Genomic DNA, 22,846 nt, shown 5'->3' on the forward strand with positions numbered 1-22,846 from the left:
CCCCCTGAATGAGAGGATTACTCTTGATTTCCTGAGCACACTTTGTTTTATAAACTGTTACCAGCTGTTCTGCTCTAGTTCCCTAGCACAAAACTAAGAAATATAAAGACACTTCTCTGAACAACTTCCTCTACCTCTGTGAAGCTGAACCCTTATCTTATATTCTGAGTGCAAGTACTCAATCAGACCTTTCCCAGTTATGATTTCACTCTGTAAGAGCTGCAGTTGGAATACAAAGGGGATATTCAGGAGTTGATCCTTCCATAGGAAGAAAACACTGTGGGAAGAAAGGAAGAGGCAGATCAGTCAGCACCAATGCCTATCAGTGTGCATCCTCCTTTTAAAAGGTTTGGGTAGTTTAAGATCAGTAGTTCTCTAGATCTATTTATTCTATCTCTTAGGTACTAGACATTAGATATTTTTACAGAATGATAAAGAAGAATTACCTGCATTTTGTATAGAGGAGACCTTCTACACAAGTCTATTTCTCTGGACAGCAGCAATTCCTGTATGGGTTTGACATACCAGTTTTCTTCAGGAAGATCTCATGCGTGTTCCAACCAAGCTGTTGAACTTTCTCAGGCCAGTAAATTCCAAGACTGCAATACTGCCTGATGTCCTTAGGGATCTGCCTTTTATTGTGATCATCCCTAGCTGTTTTCACGGCTTGGCAAGTTCTCTACTTAATTGTGATCATGAAACAATAGGCTACAACCTTCTTAGTTAACTTTCTTTAGTACTTGCTTCTTTCTCTCAGCCCCTGCCCAGAGCTGCAGTAGACGTGAATCAACACCCAAAACAAAACAGATTTACTTGCAACAGAAATGCAAGAGCCAATGATGAAAGCAGCTTCCAGAGTAAGAATTCCCCTTGCCCCGCTCTTTTATCACCTGTGGGGAAAAAGGAGACACATGACGATCAACACCTAGTGCCCCAAATCCTGGAAGCCATAAAATGCAATCAATCACTGAATTTCTGGATGAAGCCACATGATGGTAATTGAGAGGGAAAAAAATGGGTCACTTTTAAACTTTCTTTCCTGCTTACATGATTCTCTGGCTGCATACCAACTCTAGCAAAACTGCATTATACTTTCTGATCACTGTTGTGTTCAGATTGAAAAAAATAATTATAATAATTAGAAACAACACTTATTTGTCTGTATGGTTCTATCAGTTTTCCTGTTTGTACTACAGAGGGCTGTTAAGTAGCTGCAAGATAGACTCAATCTACCATTTTTTCAGAGCTGAAGTTATTAACGGTAAGTGCAGATTACTTTTTTTTTTTTTTTTTTTTTTAATCTTTTAGGTAGTCAGATAAAAGGTGCTAAAAATGATTGGTTTGGAGAAGTGACTGTATTACATTTCTCTGGTAGAGAGGAGTATTGCCTTGCATGACAATGCCCTCATTTGCTAGGCACTCCTATATTTTCCTTATTGGTACGCAAAAGAATAAGGAGATTTAGCTATTTTCAAGTTGCTACATTGCTCTTGCCTGTATTTTTCTTCCTAACTGCAATACAAGTAAAGTATAGCCACCAAAGTCAGTGTGGTCCTTTTGTGCTTTGCCAAAGCAAAGAGACCTGTGAACAATTGGAAGAGCCTGATTTGGCTGCACGATTTCATAAATAAAACCACGAGGACTTGGATGACTGCAGGCACTGAACTTTTATCAGTTTCAGAGAATATTTATGTGAAGTAAGAGAAACACTGGCTGCTATCAGCGGTTGGGCCCTTCCCATGATGAATAATCTTTGCCCTTCTTCCTCACCCCCTTTCACATGTGTTGTGGGAGCTGCTTGGGTGCCCCAGTGATAAATGCTTTATCACTATTACAATGCTAAAAATGCTAAACACTGGGCTTTGCTGGGCTTCCACACTCTTGTTTTGCCTACGTCAAGATCAACAGCTGGGAGTGCTACCTAGGAAAAGTCCTTAAAACATGACTTTAGACTCTGCAGCTGGTCAAACTGCCTGGTACCACTTGGAGATTTCTTGTGAAGAAGAGGAGGCATAACTAATTTGTGCTGGAAGAATTTGTTTTATTTTTTCCTAATCATTGTGGGTACGGTGCCAGCTGCAGAAAGCTCCCTCTAACTAATCAGTTCAAGAGCAATTTGACATAGCTCTTGTGTGGGAAGTTGATCCCAAAAGATGTAGGATGTGCCTGCTGCTCTCATTGATTCTAAAAGGAGCTACACTGAAGGTGTATGCTCAGGAACAAGGCACCATGTTTTGGGCCTAAGGATCCAGCAGCAAGGTGCAAGCCTCCAGCTTTAGTGTTTTCCACTAAGCTGGGACAGGAGTGATGCTGGCGAAATCAGAACTGGTCATTTTATGGGCACATCATGATAGCTGTGTGTGGTTTGAGCTATCTGTGCATCCTTTTGAGCCCTGCCTTCTAATGCTTCTAGTACAACTCCCATCTAGCTTAAATGGAGAAGCAGCTCTCTTCTAGAACAGTTGCATCTGAGCTGATATACTTTCTCTTTGGGTACACTCAATTTTTTTTCTAGCAAATTAATGTTTTCACAGCTGACAGACTAAACATGCTCTGTGACTTCTTCCCCCAGCTTTCTTTCTTCTACAGAGAAATAAAGTCAGTGAGAACTAAAATGTAGGAAAAACAAGAGGACTTAACCATCAGAAAAACTGAACCTTAGGGCTTGGGAAAGAAGGAATGATGGGCTGCTTTACAGCAGGCAGCAGCTTTCAGCAATCCTTAACAGGAAGGGCAGGTCTTAACAAACCAAAGAAAAACAGCTGAGTCACGATGAATGAAAGAAATGACTGGGCCAATACTACGATAGGATTTGATGCATCTGATTGAACACAGATTCCCCCAGAACCAAGACCTTCTGCAATTGTCAGTACATGAACCTCTACAAAATCATTAAGAGAACTCTCCTTTCCTTAAGGGAGCTTGTCTTTGCTCTGCCACCTGTACTACTGTCTCTGTTTTCTGCAATACTGCTTAGTGCTCCTCTTAGGATAAGACCAGACGGAGAACACAGGCTGAGAAATAATGGGGTATAGGGAACCTAGGAAACTGGAGGGGTGAAAGAGAGAATTAGAATTTAACAGGAGAAAAGATAGGAAATATTATGAATCCTAAAATAAATAATGCAGTTATGAAAAATAATTCCACTGAAGGAAATGGGAAGGCATGTACAAGAATGAAAGAAAAATAGTGAATGACGTGAAGTGGCTTTGTGAAATGGCATATGGCATCAACCCAGAAATGAGGGACCTTAAGGTGAAGCTGTGCTTCCAGGTGCTGCAGGTATGGGAAAAGACTATGTATGAGGCGCTCCCAAGCTTTCCTTTCTGTTACGCTTATTTCCTTCTATGCTATATATTCTGGGGGATTTTATATGTCTACACACCTTTATTACACAACACTTCAATGGCAGGTGCAGTTTCTGAGAAGACTGATACATGTTGTAGTACATGTAGGTACAGTAGCATACCTTGACTGGATAAAAAGTAGCTTTTGAGTACTTCTGATGCAGGCAGTCTTGAACAAACAGCAATAATATGTATTTACCCTCGGACATTTGCTATTACTAGTTGAACTATTAAGAAACATGTTTGCTGTTGCTGAAAGCATGAGGAATATCAGGTGTATTACGACATGAGGCCATCTAACTGAAGCATCGCTTTCTTTACCTAAAAGAAACACTGCCTCTTTTAATGCCTATAGGAGAGTCAAGAACAAGCAAAGAACTCAAATCTGTGAAAGAGAGTTTGTCAGATCAACTTGGTTTCTGATGGCGGGGGGAAATAGTGGAAGGTTTCTATGTTTAATCCTCATAGGATGACAGAAAGTTCTGAGTGCTCCCTTCTTTCCACACCTGAAACAGTTTAACTGAAAGCAAAGATCCAGTGCCTTGAAAGGGTATGTGAGGAGCTCCTACAAGGAAACTAAGCTATAAGATCCCTATCTGCATGGCTGAGTGTCCACAGTTTGTCCTGTCTCCTTTTTTCACTACAGGATCAATAGTAGTGGCTACAAGACTCCAAAGTCCAGGAAAAAGATGAATCTGCAACTTTTCACCTGAACTTTTTTTAATGTTGAAAGCCCAGTACTTGGTGCTGGCTCCATTTTTAGCATGGAAAGCAAACAAATGTTCAGAAAGCTCTATTTCAGCTGTCAGGAATTTGGCTAAAGCAAACAACCAATGAACCTTAAAACAATAAAAGTAATAATAATAATAAAAATCCCCCTAGCTCTTTCCTGGTAACAGGATACTCATATCTGATGTGCTTTGGCACTGGTTCTGCAGTCCTTCTTAATTCTTGAGATTTCAGAGGGAGTTCATTCTGACTGACAAGAAGCACAAGTCCACAATTTCAAGTCCCACAAATCTTTATATTAACCTGAAAACTATCACTCACCTTTAAAGCTGCCCCAATAAAGGACCACTCATCTTTCTGGTGTGATTTCCTAAGGATATAAGGCCTGCGTAATCTCACTGTGTCTGTATATCCATCTTCACAATAATTAGGAGGGCTGTTGCCAATTTCACCTGACTTTGTCAGAGAGGTAGAAGTACTAAAAATATTGTGATCCTGTGTGTTTCATGAATGTAATTTTTTCTTGTTTAATATTTAAACAGAAGGCTGGGATGCATACAACAAATTAATCTGCATCTCTGATGCCTGTTCCTTATTGACCCAGTTTGCTGTAGATATTTAACTAAATGTATCATTAATATGTAAGTTGAATAGGCAAATTCTGCTTTACTGTAATCTTCCTAGCTTGGCTGGCCTCTCTTCACTCCAAAAATAATGTTTGGATGACTTCAAGGAACAAGGAACCTCCTTCTCACATTTGTGATAAGAATGCAACCATAAAAGGGAAAGACTTCTAAGCAGCACAGCAGGGGGAAGTTAAACTACAAAGCTTAGTAAGATGCAGAATACAGTCCTTGTGTTACATTTTATGGTTGTGAAATACAAACAAGATAATCTGGAATGGCAGTACCTCCCTTAGCACACCGTATCCTTTTGTTTCCTTGCAGCAGGGTATCACAACTCTCTTAAAAACACAATGCTGCACTTACGGATGTTATGAGAGTGGCTAACAGCTGTGTCATTGCATCCAGACTTGAGATTGCCATTCCACTCATGGGTTAGATTTATGTGACTTTGGGACAGTTGTTTTATGGATGGAAATTTGATGTAGAGTAGGTAAAGTGAAGGTAGTAATAGTAATTCTGTAGTAATCCTATGCAAGTAAAATTATTTTTTATTTATGATACTTTCAGATAGTGTCATAAAGAAACCCACAGAATCACAGGAACACATTTGTCATTGTGAAGATGCAAGTTTTGTTATTTGATGATAGGAATAATTTTGCCTGATTTTTCTCATATCAGAGATGTCTTTCTAAGATTTTCACATCCAAGATTTGGAGGAAAGCAAAGTTAATTAAAGTCAGGAGACTAACCAGGAGTTTTGGCTTTTGCTCAGCAGAGAGAACTGTGAAGCTGATGATGGATTGGAACATTGCTAACAATAAGCAAAGACCAAAGACAATGAGCTCCTGCCCATTCTCCTGCAGGATTCCTCTGGTCACACAGTATACACAGAACACTGGGAAGGAGAAGAGAAAGGTCAGTTACAGGTGAACACTGATTGCACATGGTGCTATTTTTCAATATACTTGATCTAGGTGGCAAAATGGAAGTATCAAGACTGGGCAATATTTAGTCTAGAGCATATTTTCATTCTTACCAAGAAGCCTGGATCTGATACTTCAAGTCAGATGCTGTAAGTACTCTTCCCTGTGTTTAGCATACAAAGAATGAATTATATCATTGGACTTTTAAATTACTTGTGAAGTAACACTTCAAATATAACAACATATTAGCTATCCAAACTAATTAACAGCTGTGGTATATTTTATTACATGAATACTATACTGTTGAACAATATATTTGGGTTAAATGAAGCAAAAATATTTTTATTTTTTTAAAGAATTGAAATGACATAATTTTTCCAGTGAGTAATTCAAGTGACTAGCAAGGACTGTACTACACATATACATACAGTATTGTTTGTGTGGCTTTGACAGCTATGTGTGTTGAAATTTACTTAGACTGGATTCATAACAGTTCATTTATGTTGGGGAAATTTTGAAACACACCACCCACCAAACTGCAGTCCAGAAAGACACTGGTTCAGGAAAGTTCTGAGGTAATGTTTTGTGAAATACATCAAAAACCACCACACAGTACCACAGTCAGCTGTCACTGTTGAACTCTACAAAGTTTAAAGTCTTTCCTTTTATAAAAACAGGAATCGGTGCTTTGTTCCTATGTGGGATGCTCCTGCAAACACTAGCTCATTCTTACCATAGACAAAGTAACTATATATGTATTTTTTTCCCCAGAATTTTACTTCCTGTATTCTGCACATGAAGTAATCTAGTTTTTCTAGCCTGGGACAAAGGGTCATAAAAGTTTTCAAAATAACATAATAACTTCAGCTGCTCTAAACAAATTTTAAGGTGAATGAACTTCCTTTTTCTCTTTCATTAATTATGAGAACTGAAAATGATTAGCAAACTGAAAGTGAATTGTGAATTTTTTGCATGTTATGACCTCAGGAAGACCTGAAGGATGCAGGACGGTATTTCCATGTTTTGCAATTCATTTGCTAAAACAGAAGTCCGTACAAATAACTTGGAAACAAACTTTTCCCAGAGAGTTGTTTGCAGAGATAGCATATGCACGTTTCTGAGATAAAAGACATCCCCTTGCTTTTTGGAAAGTGAAGTCTACAACAAATTAAATTCAAAACTGCCTTTGAAGTAACTTTCTAGTGGTAAGACCAAATGATTGTTACAACTGGGGCATCCATTTTTCTTTAAAGGACTAATATCAATTTTTGTCAGTCTTTGTCTAGCCTACAGAAAATGTGGGTTTGGCATGTTTATGTTTAGCTTACACATCTTTAAAATCACAAGGCAAGCCAATTATAGTTTTAACCTGTTCCATGAACGTTATCATGACCAACTAATGTGTTAAAACAATAACTTTTGTTATTTTTGTTATATTTATTAATTAAAACTTGAGATCTGAAGTAATGTCTTAAAAATATATTGTTTCTCCTGACCTAAACCAGAGGTTTGTGAGAGGCGTGAATTTCTTCCTGTGTTTGCTGCAGTACAGAATGCTAATTATCAACAGGAGGTAGGAGGGAAAAAGAGATTAGAAAGCATGTTTTTGCCTTCCTGATATACAATATCATGATTCATTTGGTTTCTTATGAAGGTTCTTCATTTTTCTCTCTGAAGCACAAAACATCATTTGCTAACAAAACCAGTGTGGCAGATTGGAGGCACCAGTGTTTTAAGATTGCATTTTTTTGTTGGTATGCAGATCTGGTGTGAAAAGCTGCTAATCCAACCAGCATTTTAGAATAAATGTGTTGTTTGTATGTGCCTAATTATAGAGTCTGGAGCAAAGCTATTGTCTTTGTTCCCTTTGGGTGGAAAACGTAAAGCTGGACAGCAATGACTGCTTATGATCAATGTGAAGGCCAGCTGCCCTGCATGTACACCAGGTGTTACACCCCTGAGCATTTTGGCCAGCTAGCTAACAGCCAAAACTTGCTAAAACCACTGATGAGGACTTCCTGGAATACCTATGGTTGCATTGATTTTCAAGTTTCATTTTTATTTAATATAAATGGACCCAGGAATATGAATATACAGTTTCTGCTGAAGCTGCATGTATATTAGGACATATCCAAGGAAGTCTGGATTTTGCTTCTAGTAGGACATAAATTATTAAACAAAAAGAAGGCTTTAAGAAAACTGAGGTCCATATTTTTCTTCATTGAAATATTTCAGGTGAAGCAACATTCTTGCAGGAACTTAACAAAGAGAGAAAACTTAGCATTTTCTTATGTTTCAGATCAAATTGCATATACTTGGTTTCTTGCAAAGTAAGAAGGTTCCTTGAAACCAGCTACCACTCAGAAATAAGGACGGCCTATCTCAGGAGATGTGCATTGTGTGGCAAGCCTTGGAATGTGGACACCCATGAATTCCCTAACAGATAACAGCACAGGCTGAAATGGGAAATGAGAATTTTTTTTTTTTTTCTGGCACTGATGAACATTCAGTAATCTTTCAGAAAATGAAAGGCTGTCATTGCTACATCTGCATAATTAAATACCATGAAGAAAGTACAACCTGAATGTTTTTTCACACTGTTCACACATAAAGGTGTTTTGGATGACAGCATATCTCTTGCTGATCCCCTCCCTAAAATACTACTGGCAAAAACAGCAATGGCAAAAGTATCTTACTCCTTAGCAGAAGATTCTATGTGTAATATATCATGCCAGATGGAGAGAAATAAGAAACTTCAATCACTCCTTAATTACTACTTTGGTAAAAAAAATGTATGTTTGGAAATACACTTTGTTTCTTACCAACTCTAACTAACTGTGTAAGAGAAATGGTGAAATCTTCCTCAGTTTGTGGAACAAGTGTCTCTATGGTTAGCCCTGTTACCCTTTACAGAGACAAAACAGTCACAGAAATAGATCTTCCTAGGAAATGATAGCTCTGAACAGGGCTTTATCTGCAAAGGAATAATATTTTTAATCTCATATCACAGCATGAACTGTTTGCTCTTCCTAAGAAACGCATTAAAGCAAATAGGTAATTGACACAAGTGCAGGGTTTTCCTGGGAAAAAGAATAAAAAATGTTTTACAGTGGAATCGAAACTTCAAAACTGCTGAGGAAGGGAGAACTCTGTTGGTAAGTGATCTCAGCCTAGATTTTTCTGCTTTATCCCAAAAACCCGCATCCTGCTTTTCCATCACAGCACACGTGGTCGGCACATAGCTTTCTCCCAGTAACTCTTCCCGAGATTTTTAGAAAACGGGAAAGAAAGGGGCACGTTTCTGTGCGATGCACGAAGGATTCGTGCCTTTTTTTCCGAAGGATTTGAGGTGGTTTTTTTTCTGTTTACTTTTTGTTTTCTTCCGGGGGCGGCGGGGACGTCACTTCCCCGCCCGTTACCGGCAGCTCCCGGCGGCGGAGCCCTGGCTCTTTGCACTGGATCGACTTATTTATTCTCTCCTTTTTACCCTAAAACCGCCTTGATTTACTGACTAAGCCCTATCCTGGGCTGCGGGACCGGTCCCGAGGTACAAGGTGGGCAGGATGGGGCCACCGGCCGTGCAGATGGGCTACAAGGAGGGCTTGGGCGACCTCAGCTGGTTTGGGCATCCCTTTGTGCAGGAGGCATCAGTGCTTCTAGATTGTGTTCGTGGTCTGCCTTTATAAACGTCTTGGGTGCTGTGATTGTCATTTAGCAAATCACTTAATATTTACTGCTTCCTGGGAAGGAGGAATTGCATGGCAGTTGCTGCAGGCAGCGTGTGGGTGCTTTGTGTGCTGTGGCTGTAGGCTCCGACACGCACACTGACCTCTGCTCATTTTTTTTTTTTTTTTGCAGTCAGGTTAGCCCTGCTTTCTCAAATACTTGCAACTTTTTTTGATGTTTTCTGTGTGGGATATAGGACTGACCTTGCAGAGGTCTTTCTGGATATTCTCAAAAGGTATCCGTGTATTAACAAGGGGTCAGAAGAATCATAGCAATGACTTTTTATCTTCCCTGTCAGATGGTGATCATTCCAAAGTCCAGAGCTCTTCCAGTCATGGACGAATGAGTGTGATAAGGAACCAGCGGTGTCACGAGCAATGGTGATAGTCAGAAACTGCTTTGCTGTATAAGACACAACGAGAGCCTCTGACTAAAAGGTATCTGCTTCAAGGTCAGCTCTATGAAAAGCACAATTTTATATTAAATCTGTAACTGTGCTAAGCTAGAGTTGCAAGAGTTAGTTAAAAAGCACAGAATCTGTAGTGCTGGAAATGTTATTTTTTATTTCAGCAGTGTCTAGGCACAGTACATATAACTTTTAAAAGACACCATATTTCCTCTTTCACCTGCCTAATTTGTTTCTTATCACTGTATGTGTTAATCTTTAAACAATTTTAGCCTTTCAGTTCTAAGGTAAGACTTTGGCTATATTGAACAATTGTGTTATTGCTTTTTTTATTTTTGACAGTTTCTTAAAACTGCATTGTCTCATGAAAAGAAACCTAAGTGAATACTATTATGAGGATTTTTCGAGCATGCCTGATTATCTCATTGAAACAATTAATATCCGAGTTGTTTTTTTTTTCCTCTTGCCTTTTGGTTTTTATAAAACATGGCTGAACATGTTTTCAAACAAGATGAGTGGGGGTTGTTAGAATTGGGTGAAGGCAGCCCAGCTGACTGCCCTTCCCTAATCTGCAGCTCTGGTAAAAGCTCAGCAAAGGCCAGCTGCAGAATGTTTCAGGGTCTTGTTATGTTGCTTAGCACTTGCAATGGGGTTTTCACCAGCTGCCTTGCACTTGTGGCTTTGCAGTTGTTCTTTTTTTTTTTTTTTTTTTTTGTGGGGTGATGTGATACAAACCTGCTCTTCACCAGAAAAGGAAAACTTATTTTGCTTGCTTGTAAATTGTGTTAGACAATTTTACTGCTGTAAAACTTTACATGGGGTTTATTTCTTGTTTGTTCTCTTACCTACTTCAGTGTGGAGTGTTACAGTTGCATTTAAAAACATTTTTATGAAAACTAATGCAAAAATGCAGTGTGCACGTTCTTGTTAATTTGTGTTGCCTCTGCATTTTATTTTCTGCAAAACATGAGGTGTCTTTCTGTAGTAAACTATTCATGTAGGCTTCATACTGCTGTCACAATGATGTGGTTAAACTGCATAGGTGTGGATTAAGAGTAGGTGATGTGCACTAATCCTAGCAGGGATTAAGAGCAGCGTTTTTTCCTGCAGCCTTAAGTTTCAGTGGAGAACAGCTTCCGTGGTTTGGTCCAATACTCATTTATTGTAGGAGGAGTGAGTGAAGGGGCTACCGTGTATTACAGAAGCTGTGAGCTGGTGCTTTTTAAACTGTGACACCACTTCCAGAGAAGGTGCCATATAGAAATGACAGCTATCTGTATATTCATGCAGTCTGGCTGGCAGCAAAATAATGTTTATTCTTACAAAGGCCACCTGTACACAATAGAAAATAGTGTAAGTGATTTAGTAACCAAGCCATGATGGACTGGGTTCAATTTGATGCGAGTATAGGAGTCAGTGCTGTTTTTCTCATCCAAGTATGACTACTCTGTTAAAAACTGAGGGAGAGTAGTATTTTTTATTAAAATTAGATGCTTGAAGACATTAGCTGCATGTGCATTTATTTATTTTCTTCACTCTTAAAAGTTCCTTGAGAATAGGTTTTTCTCTGCTCCCCTTTAAGTTTGAAATGAATGCAGCCCTAAGTAAACTTTGAACCTTTGAACTACTACAAGTAGTTACTTCTTGTAAATCAAAATTTGAGGCTTTCAAAGTTTATGCTCTCTGTGTTTTAACCTTTAATGCTTTTTTTTTTTTTTTTTTTTTAATTGTTAATATAGTTGAAAATGGGAGAAGCTGCAAGGAATAGTATAAAATGTGCAGCATGCTTCTCATTTTTGTGAGCTGGAAGATTCAATGTTTGCACGTAATCCAACAGAAACAGTCTACCAACTACTGCCACGTTTTCATCTATTGGTAAACATCAGCTGCTGGTTGCTCTTAAGGGAGGATGATTGAATTGCTTCCAGATGGAGAACTCTTTCAGCCGATTTAAGATTTCCAGTTGATTTAAGGCAGCAGGTCAGTAATTTAGGGGTGTGTTTCTTCTTATTGCTGTCTTGTTTCCTGCTACACGTGGAATCTGTGATATAAAATACAAAAATGCAGTGCTACTGAAGGTGGAAGTTTGTTGTGTGTAATTGCTTTTGTTTTTAATTGAGTAGTATAAGTAGAAGAAGTATTAACAAAGTTTTGGTAGCTTAACAATTCTAAAGGTATAGTTTTTGTTTTTTTTTCCTCATTTCTTTCTTTCTAAAAGACATGAAAAAGGACAAATAAAGAACCAGGTTTTCATAGCAAATTATCGTAAAAAATGCATCTTTTCTTTTTTCCCATATTATCCCAGTTTTGTTTTAAGCTGGATAACACACTTGTGTGTATATGGTCTAGCATGAATGTGTCAAGTGTTGTACCTCGATGTGCTGCTAATGTGATTCTCTGATAAATAGAAAGGGATAAGGTGATGGGGTGGAAGTGTTCTGTGCGTGGCTATAACAGAAATAGAGCACACAAGGAATGGAAAATTTCCATGTAAAGTAGAATATGTCAACTGACATCATATAATTAATTCTTAGTGCCTCTTTATGATTATTTTTTGTTGTTGAGATGCCACATTGGACACTATGAAAGCATGAAGAAAATAGTGTATCCTGTTCACTTATTAACAAAACCAGGGCAGGTGCAGTAGCTCTTGTTTAGAACCCTTGTATTTTGTCTTACCATTGATTATTTCCTGTGCTGTCACTGTTTGATGCGCTGTAGTGTTATGATCTTATTTCAGACATCTTTTCCAGGAAGTCCAATGATTAACTATCCATACAAGAACCTCTTTATTTGCATAAAGCCCACCATATTACCTGTCCAGCAAATGTACTTTTAGATTAAAAAAACACAACATTTAAACTCTAATTTCCCATAGTGCTTATTTGTTGAGGAGCAAAAGACTTTCTGTTATTTCATTCTCATCTGATATTTTTTTTTCTTTTGCTCCTAAAATAGAGAATGCAAACTAGAAAGCTATAAATCCGACCACATATTTTAATGTTGCAGATAAGCTGCTCAAGTGTTCTTTCTTTCTTTGGACTTTGTTAGCATTATGATACCAACAGACATTACATAATTTAGGAAAGGTAAAGGTCATAGCCACATTAACAGTGCAAAATTCAGCCAGAAAGACTGAAGACGAGATACTTTTCATCTTTCATAAATGGCAAGTAAAACTGTGGTATTTTTGTTGTGTTAGGGATTTAAAGTGTCATTATGTTCATGGCTAAATTTTGTTTTCTTTCTGTTTTTTCATTCTTACGTGGAAAAAGTGGAACGGAGCACATGAAGAGGCATCTGAAGTTTACGCAAGATGTTATTTGGAGGACCAAATGTGCTTTTAGAGGCCATTGGAGATGAAAGATTAATCACATGATATTTTTGTTCGCTCAAAGTGCTGTTCTGTGCTAAGTCAATGTTGTTTTGTATTAAGGACGGATACTAGTTTGTTAATGTCATCATGTCAACTGCGACAAGTGCTGAGATACCGGATGAACCCAACCCTCCCCTCCTTGAAGAAAAGCCAAAGGGAAAACCACTCTTTCATTTGGGTTCACTCTTTGCTAACAGGAGTGAAAAATTTGTAATTGCAAGGAGTGATAGTGTACCAGAGGAGAACGTTCTGAAAATAACTATCACAGAGACTACAGTCATTGAGTCAGACTTGGGCATCTGGAATTCTCATGCTCTCATCTACCTCACTTTGTGGTTTTTCTTCAGCTTTTGCACTCTTTTTCTTAACAAATACATTCTTTCATTACTGGAAGGAGAGCCCAGCATGCTAGGTAATCCTACCTTTCATTTACACTTCAATTCCAGTAACGTATTTAACAATAACAGCTCCTCCTATATAAAGTTGAGGGAGTAGATGGTTCAGCTGAAGTGAAAAGGACCTAGTTAGGAGATGTGGGTATGGATTTTGGGGCTCAGAACTTGTAAATTGTAATCTCAGCTTTTAAAGGAGTTTCTGATGGTGTCCTTTCCTTCTCTTATCCTTCCACTTGCTGGAAGACGCAATGAAATTTTGTTCATAGAGAAGCTGTAAAATGATACTTGAGAAATAAGAATTGGGGGGGGGAGAGAGTGTAATTAAATTTTTGGTTTTCTCTGCAAGAGGGTAGTGTGGGTTCTTGAAAAATGTAATAAAACTGAGTAAGCTGTTGATAGTCTACAGAACTGATTAACTTGTTTGATTAACGAGATAATTAACAATATTAACTTGTTTGTGTGTAAAAACACAAGAGCTGCCTTCAAGTGGACTTATTTTTCTTTTTTGTTTGTTTGTTTGTTTGTTTGTTTAAGTGCAAACAAAAAGCATTTTAACTGTGATCTTGTTTTATTCTGCTGCCTTGATGGTAGATGTAGAAGTAAAGGGCTTTTGTGAGAATCCATAAAGTCTAGAAACACTGCAGATAAGTTTATGTAAGAAATTTTCTCATGATGCTTTATCTGACATTCCCATTGTCTTCTGATTTATTTTTTTTCCCATATCTTTTTAGGTGCTGTTCAAATGCTTTCAACCACCTTCATTGGCTGTATAAAAATGTTTGTTCCATGCTGCTTGTACCAGCACAAAACACGCATCTCTTATCCACCCAATTTCATCATGATAATGCTGTTTGTTGGATTAATGAGGTAAAAGGTTAAATTAGAGATATATCCCATTTGTTCATTGTGTTCCTCTGAACAGAAGCTATGTTTTTATTCTCTCTTCCTTTTCTTTCTTACTTTCATAGAAAGACTGGAAGGTGTTTGGAAAAGACTATTCATCTTTCTTCCCCAAAATCACAAGATAATCTTACTTTTAGTTCCTATTGGTAAATGCTATGTTAATTTTTCTGACTGTCAATTTTTGGCTAGCTTTGTCTACCACCACTTTAACCTCTTTCATGACATACTTCTCTTCATAATGCTATCTTTCCATTTACTTTCTTCCTCTTCTCTTTTGAGGCTGATACTTGTTTAGTATAGTAGTATTTCTTATGACATTTCTTTGTTCTGTCACCTTTTCCAGCAATTTGCCTCAAGTGATATGGACTTAACATTTACCTTCTAAAAGTAATTATTTGCTGTGTGCCGGAATTGCATCCGTCTGTGGTCTAGGAGAGAAAAAAAGACATGTAATTAGGTTTTCTCAGCACTGCACAAATGGTAATAGGATAACAGTGCTAAAATTAACCATCAGGGCACCATTTATTAAGTCAGAGCAGTTTTATTGTGATGTAGTTGTTTAAAGTATAGGTAAATATGTAGCATACCTAACTTGCAGCACAGGTGGATAACTGCAAATGATGTAATTTCCTTAGCAGGTGCCGTGGAATAAAGCTGAACAGTTACTGCAGTTCAGTCAAGCTACCACAATTTGATAACTTGATTGTTAGTTATGCCTCCCCATATTCTTAGTTACTGCAGGTAAAATTTAGAGAAAGTATAATGCAATTCTTTTCTGTGCTAGATATCTAAGAGCAACTGTTAAAGTATTACTTTATTTTCTACTTAATTTCATTTGGTTTTCAATTACAGATTTGCAACAGTAGTCTTGGGGCTTGTCAGCTTGAAAAATGTGGCTGTTTCATTTGCAGAAACAGTTAAAAGCTCTGCACCTATATTCACTGTTATCATGTCTAGGATGATATTAGGGGAATACACTGGTGAGTACTGTTCTCTGTTTAAATATGATTTTACAATCATATTTATATCTTGTATAATAGTGTCATTTATTTGGCCGTGGACAGGGAGATACCACTGAAATAATGTAGATCATTGCATACTGCTGAAAGAATTGTTCTCGTTGAACACAGTATGTTGATAGTTTATAAGCAAAAAAAGATTTGTTTTAATGTAGCTGTGTAAGGGCAGTGTTGCTCTGAAGTTGTTTTTCTGTCAAGAAACTGTAATTGGAACATTAAATAATTGAATTTCTGTGTGTTTCTTCTGAGGAGGACAGCTTGCCTCTCAGAACTTAAAAACCTTGAATTTATTTACTGTGTTCACTCTCTTGCTAAAAACTTAATAGCTGGCTTACCACAGTTCAAGTCCCCAGTATAATTTCTTTGTAATTTGACATGCAATTGCATACTATTTGCTTGAAGAGATTTTGCTTCTAGCCAGCTATAAATCACAGGAATTATACAGAAGCAATGTATAGGTTGCTTTCTGATGCAAAACTCAAATGGCAAAAGGCTGAAATGAGCCAGAGGAAGAAGAATAATCCAATCACAGAGTAAACAGGGAGAGTATAATTTTCTTCTGTCATTTGTTGAGAAAGATTAAATGAAGACAGTCAGTCCATTTTTCTTCTCCAAGACAGATATTTTTATCAGTCAGTGCATGTCCATATTGTTCGCAAGAGCATATTGCTGTTAACTGAGATCTCACTTTACAACCTCTGAATTTTAAAATGCAATCAAATAAGTTGCTTTTACTTTCAAATAAAGAAGTTAAGGCCAAATTTAAACTTCTAAAAACTATATACTATATTGTCCTTGGGCATGAAACTAATTAGAACTTTTTTTTTGTCATTTTCAGGACTGCTGGTTAATCTCTCTCTCATTCCTGTTATGGGTGGGCTAGCTCTGTGTACAGCTACTGAAATCAGTTTCAACATCCTAGGTTTCTCAGCAGCGTTATCTACTAATATTATGGACTGGTAAGGCTTAATGACAGGTAACTGTGTGGAATAAAGGGGGGGGTTGGCAATGGTTTATTTTTACTTAGTTTATTTTAGGGTTATTTAATTTAGGGTTCTAATTGTTTCTGTTTCAGAGCAAAGACTAAATGGTTCTGAAAGTTGAAACTTAGGGTACATGAGGAAATAAAATAAGCATTTTTCATGTGCAGTATATCAACATTTTACATTAAGTCACAGAGCTGGTTGCAGTTTTCTGTGTAATAATCCTAAAAGAGCAGGAGATGAATGTAAAATACAACTACTTTGAAAAATGGTCACATTTCACCTTGAGAGTGGTGGTGGTATGATTCTCATGTTCTTATTTAAAGTAACACTTTGAAATAATGTATTGACTTACTCTTCTCATAAGGAATTTACATATAGAATAAGGCATGACAGCATGTTAAGACTGAGTATGAAATCTTCTAAAATATGCTTCAGAACTGTTTTTTTTTTTTTTTTCCAAGAGAGGTGCACTAGAGTAACAATGGTATGTGCTAGAGCTTTTTGCCCCATTAATATGTTTTTCTATCCTTTCAAACTTATCATACTTTAAAATATTTCATTTAAATCTATGTAGTATTTAGAAAAAGGTAAAATTTAAGCCTAGCTTTGGTTGGAGATTGGGTGAGAGGGTGGAATGTGTAGAAGGTATATCTACTTATCTAAGGGAAACAATTGTCTTTCTCATGGTTTGTTTTGTTTGCTGCAACTAATATCTACAGGTAAATGTCTTTTTTTTTCTAGTTTGCAGAATGTCTTTTCCAAAAAATTACTCAGTGGAGACAAATACAGATTTTCGTAAGTATTTAAAATTTTTCAGATTTGATTATAGATTGACATTGGGCTGCATAAGGAATCAATGTATTTACAATTATGTTGGAGTAAGCTGCCAAGAACTATCTGAACTTCTGAAACGTAAACTTTACCATAAAATTTGACGGCTTGTGTTGGTCTGGAAAATGCTTGCCTTTTATACTTCAGTCCATTTTGGCCGACACGGAACACAAAACACTACCTTTGCAAGAGATTGCTGAATGTGTTGTTCCCAAAGCTTGGCACACAACTTTTCTTTATTACTTATTATTGTATTTACAGACATCAAGGAGGCCTTTATTTAAATTTGATGCAGCTTTCTTCAGCTCTAAGAAAAAGGAAATTTTTTTTTTGTTTTTTTCCTTTATAGGGCCCCAGAGCTTCAGTTCTATACAAGTGCTGCTGCAGTGGTCATGCTTATTCCAGCTTGGATATTTTTCATGGTAATTTGAATTTGCTAACACAGATATTTTTTTTTAACTTATGCATATGGATAACCTTAATTTTGCTTTTAATTCCTCCTTTTTTGTTGTTGTTGTTGTTGTTTGTATGAGCTTTGTGGGTAGAGGGGAGAATGTTGAAAGAGGTGGTTTGTCACAGGCCTGATTTGACAGGTAACCCAAAAAGCATAGGTTTATTTCAGGATTTCAGAGAGGAAAAATCATGATCTTGTCTGACTGTATAAATGCATTTAAAGTTTTAAGTAAGATTTGTATTTCAAATCTTTATGTATTTGTTGACTTTTTATCAATATTTATGTGGTATGCAGGAATACTAACTCTCTAAGAGCGAAATTGAGGTAAGTAAAATGTATCACAATAAATATGTATCCTTTGTATTTTGGCATTTCATTGCCATGCATCACTGTTCAAAAATACCTTGCTGGAAAGCTGAACACAATAGAAAATTCAGTCAGGTAAGAACTCTTTCTAATCTTTTAGGAGTGAAAACTTGGAGAACGTGAATGTCCTGTATGTTTTACATTTTGTTTTGCTGACATTTAAATGTAAGACTAATATCTTATTAAAATAATGAGGAGGGTGAAAATTCACTTTTAGATCTGTGTATAAATGAAATCCTCTTTTTTGCATTTAGGATGTGCCAGTGATTGGGAAAAGTGGAAGGAGCTTCAGCTACAACCAAGATGTTGTTGTACTTCTCTTAATAGATGGAGTCTTGTTCCACCTGCAAAGTGTTACAGCCTATGCCTTGATGGGAAAAATTTCTCCTGTGACTTTCAGGTAAAACTGCCTTTTCATGTCAAGAACTCATTTTTTCTTAGTATTTCTGCTTAGAAACTAGGTAATAAATCTTTTGTGCAAAGAAATAATGTAAATGCAGAAATGTACCAAAGGTAAGAAGAAATCTTTTCACATCCAGATGACCAAAACTTCTTGGTTTGTTCCCTCATTAGGTTTGTTCCTCAGTGAAGTTAGTTTTCTCTACCTAACAGGCTATAAAAGCATGTGTTTATATTTGTGTACACAATAATTCTTGTTATTATAATATTGCTATCCTTTAGATACTGGTTCTTTTTTGCTTATACTACTATATTACCTGCATAGTAACAGCTCACTAGTGACCGATAGTTATGTTGCTGGTGTTGTGTTGGTATTGTCTGGGTTGTATGTTTTAGCTAGAATTGAAATTCTAATGCTATAGAGCATGCTTAAAAACAAAACTCTGAGATGACTCATTAATTCTAATATTAAGATGAGTTTAAAGATAGTAGTGCCAATATACAACCAGTTTGGCTACAGTATTATGTTAAGTAGGAAAAGTGGAATCTGACTCGGTGTTTTAATAGTAAGCAAAACAGAGACTCTACTGCATTAAGGTGTGATCATGTGTGGGATATGAGAGAATTTTCTTTGGCCCTAACTTCTGTAATTCCTTTCCAGTGTTGCTAGTACTGTGAAGCATGCACTGTCAATCTGGCTAAGTATTATTGTGTTTGGTAACAAAATCACAAGCCTTTCAGCAATTGGGACTGTTCTAGTGACAATTGGAGTTCTGCTCTATAACAAGGCAAAGCAGCATCAGCAAGAAACCATACAGAGCCTGGCAGCTGCAGCCCCACAACCTGCACAAAGTACGACTGATGATACTGAGCCACTGATTTCCAAGGATTTGAAACCATATGATTAATATGGTCACTTATTCTTACAACTTAGTGCAACTCAAAGGAGCCCTTCCTGAAAGCGGTTGTTTCTTCAGCTGTTGATGCTGATGTGGTTCCTTTGAATTCACAGCAGGTCAGACATGGGACTTGAAGCAGAGAGAAAACAGTGAGAAGAACCCAGTAAGCCTTGATTTACTGAGAAACTGAAATACCAGAGGAACTACTGTCATGTAATGTGGTAAATGTGGGTTTTTGATCTTTTTTTGACTGCAAATAACACACAAGTCTATATTAGAGAAGGAACTTCTGTGTCTTGTAGGAAAATGATTCCATTCTCCTTACCCATCAAAATAACGTGAAAACATTGCCCCATCCCTGTATTAGGTGTGCAGTGAAATGAAATTGGTGCATAACTGAAATTTCAAGTTGTTGGTTACTGTGTGCCACATCCTCCGTTATTTGTTTGTGTTGTAGAGATGGAAGGTGAACCTCCCTCTCTTTCCCCCACCCTGTTCCTGTCTCAGCAAATGACTTATTTTGGTATAGCTTTAGTTGAAGTAAACTGTAGAAGTGAGTCCCAGCCCCAAAGAAGTGATGAGGAGCTATTTCCAACTACAAAGCTAGCAATGAAACAGGATTTTTCTGCTAAAATTTAACATGCAACCAGGACGCAATATTTCTGTATTTAAAATACTGAAATGCAACTATACATACTGACACTATATAAACAGTGTTGGAATAAATATGTGCAGTTACTTACAGATTGCCAAAATTTATCTTTTTTTTTTTTTTTTTTTAATAAAGGAGCCAGGATCTCTATATTTCTATCAGAAACCATTTTTATATACTTTTTTTTTTGTGTTTTATGTATTTTTATGAGGATTTTTTTTAAACATTGCTTCCAAGACTGCAACAAAAATGCTGCCTTTCAGAAACTCGGGGTTATTACCCTATGTGCAAGGTATTTCTGTCATGTCTGGTTGTGTGAAGAATCTTGGAGGTATCTGTGACAAAGGTAACTAAAGGGGACCATAAACTGAGGCTGATAACGAGTTCTTTTTTTGGAGAAGTTTTGTTTCATGGTTGATCAACGATTAAAAGCTTTTGTCTTTTGTTTAAAATAATCTTAAATATTAGTAATTGATTTTGATTTTTTTTTTGGGAAAACAAAAAAAAAACAACACATGTACCTACAAAAACCTTCAAGTGGACTTTTTGGTAATAAAACTAAACTAACAAATAGAGATGATTTTTCAGTAGTTGTCTCTGTTCTAAAAGATTGCTTGGCATTAAAAGTTTAGATAGTGGTAAAAAATAATTATTATTTGTAATAGGAAGTTACAAGTGGAGTTCTTGCAAAACTGAAGCTTGTGCTTACATTTCCGATGTGAGGTATTCTGTTAGTTTGAGTGAACCATTCCTGTGGAGGGCAAAAATGTGTTTGTAATACAGGCAATCTGAAGAAGCCTGTCTTTTGGTTTTGTTTGAATACCGTGTGCTTGTGTGTCTTCTGCTTACTTCAGGTTATGTTCCTGTACATGACTGGGTGCCCAAGGTATATACCCTGAAGATTTCAGTGGGAGGGAAATGCCATTTTTTCATCATTGTATGATGTCTGATTTTATTTTGTCATTGCTTGTATCTACTTGCAAAAAGCTGTGGACTGTGAGGTGGAGATCTATTTTTCAGGTGTTTTTGTTGTTATACTTTCAAGAATCTCTGTATTTAGCAGACAGCAGTCTGTTTTGTACCATGTTTTTACTCTTGTGGGAGTACAAAAATGTAAATGGCTTTCTGGTTGTCTTACTCAGTTGTCAGGTAATGCCTTTCATCAACTGAGCTCTGTGAGCTAGTAGACTTGCATTTTATATTATTTCATAGTAGTGGAAAACTTTTGTGAAACCACAGCTGAGAATACTCTGGAATTTTAACTTCTAACACAGCTGGTTTTTTTAGTGCCTGGTTTAGCCCTGCCTGTTTGGTGGCAGCATGATAATTTAGTTTTACTAGGGGGGTTGTTTTCCAGTGTTTCTCTTGTGTACTTTTATATGCAGAGTTCTTGGCCTTTATTTTTATTGGACTAGGTAAACCAGACATTTACTGTCCACTTGTAAGACAGACCTCTTCTTTCCCCAGTCAGACTAGTGACTGTTAACAGTTCTTCCTGTTTGGTAAAAAGGACCATTTTTTTCCATGTTGAGAACCCATTACAGTGTTATGCCTGAGCTCTCTGCCTTCTAAATGCTTTTTATGATGGCAGTCATACTGCCCAATTTCTTTTGGAAATTCCTTTCCAGTAACACTCTACGTTTCTACTGGAATTTAGCACAGCCACATTCCTGATACTTGTGCACTAATCAAGACAAGCTCCATGACCAAGAGTTAAGTGGATTATTTATTTTACGTTTGCTGAGTATGTTCTTGTAGAAACAGCACACCTTCCTTAATATGATGCTTCAAACTGTTGTGCAAATGGTAGCAGATATTTTGTCATATCAGTCTTCAATTTCACACATTATCTATTAAACCAAGGAGTTGACTACTTTGCACAGAAGCTCTTGGATTCTGGTCATTGTCTGGGTTACAAGGCAGATCTTTGAGATGTATAAAATTTCAACAACAGTTCTCTGATTAGCCTTCCCCTTGGAAATCATGGAAAACTTCAAGTTTCCAAGAACAAAAACGTATCCACAAAGTAGTGGAAGGACATTGTTAGCTACTGCAGAGGAACATCTGTGCATCAGCTTGGATATAGAGCTGTTTCTGGAATGCCATGCAAATCTCAGCATACAAATACCTAATTAATTAAATATGACTCCTGGTAACGAGCAGGATTGCTTCAGGTTTAACAAACAGCACCATTAGGCTTGTATTATTTCAGCATTTAGCTTCTGGGAAGAGGATGTGTCACTTCTCAAAAACAAAATAAAGCAAGGAGGTGAGATTTTGTTTCTTCCTGCAGTGTTGAGCTAACACAAGTGCTTGTTGCAGAATGCACACCCTGTGAGATGTTACCTGCAGTGGTTTATGGCACTAAAATGACATTATTTCCCAGCTCAAAGGATGGACAATAAAGAAACTGTATATAGTATTTCCTGAGATGTGATGTATTGTAATCTTTTTATGGTTACGTTCCCTAACCACATTAATGTGTTTCAAGTTCTAGTTGTGTATGGTCTTAAAAAGAGAGCTGGTTAGGAACTGCCCTCGTCACACTGGATTGCTGTAAATTCTCCTTGTATTAGTTTTGTTGCCATTATATGACTTGTTTAAGCGATCTTTGGAATCACGCCTTACTCGGAGGTACAATAAAATGATTTTTTGTGTTTTTATTTTTTTTATATATTTCTTTATTTTTTAAATGTAACTATAAAGATGGGCTTCAAGAATGCTACACGCAGACAGTTACTGGGTATTTTGTAAAAAGTGGTAAGTGGGCCGGGTATTTTAATTAGGCTGAGGGGGCTGAAGCGCTGTA

At 37.1% G+C, this 22,846-nt stretch overlaps 1 protein-coding gene across 11 annotated transcripts; it reads left to right on the forward strand.

The window, feature by feature from the left end:
* Positions 1-1,282: 1,282 nt before the first annotated feature.
* SLC35E2B (solute carrier family 35 member E2B) lies at positions 1,283-22,699 on the forward strand. Of its 11 annotated transcripts, XM_084494762.1 has the most exons (14): positions 1,283-3,282; positions 5,475-5,617; positions 6,613-6,830; positions 7,925-8,780; positions 9,650-9,788; positions 11,497-11,737; positions 13,033-13,545; positions 14,260-14,395; positions 15,284-15,411; positions 16,289-16,409; positions 17,178-17,231; positions 17,617-17,689; positions 18,342-18,487; positions 19,148-22,699. In XM_084494762.1, exons 7-14 carry the CDS (start codon positions 13,221-13,223, stop codon positions 19,392-19,394), a joined length of 1,230 nt encoding a protein of 409 aa, XP_084350888.1. In that variant the 5' UTR covers positions 1,283-3,282; positions 5,475-5,617; positions 6,613-6,830; positions 7,925-8,780; positions 9,650-9,788; positions 11,497-11,737; positions 13,033-13,220; the 3' UTR covers positions 19,395-22,699. The 11 variants fall into 11 exon arrangements, 10 of the variants coding, with proteins under 10 accessions (XP_084350888.1, XP_084350889.1, XP_084350890.1 ...); XM_084494763.1 differs by lacking the exon at positions 6,613-6,830; XM_084494764.1 differs by lacking the exon at positions 6,613-6,830 and having other exon boundaries at positions 5,478-5,617.
* The last annotated feature ends 147 nt before the right edge of the window (positions 22,700-22,846 follow it).

The sequence above is a fragment of the Aythya ferina genome, assembly GCF_964211825.1.
Source record: "Aythya ferina genome assembly, chromosome: 21".
Lineage (NCBI taxonomy): Eukaryota > Metazoa > Chordata > Aves > Anseriformes > Anatidae > Aythya > Aythya ferina.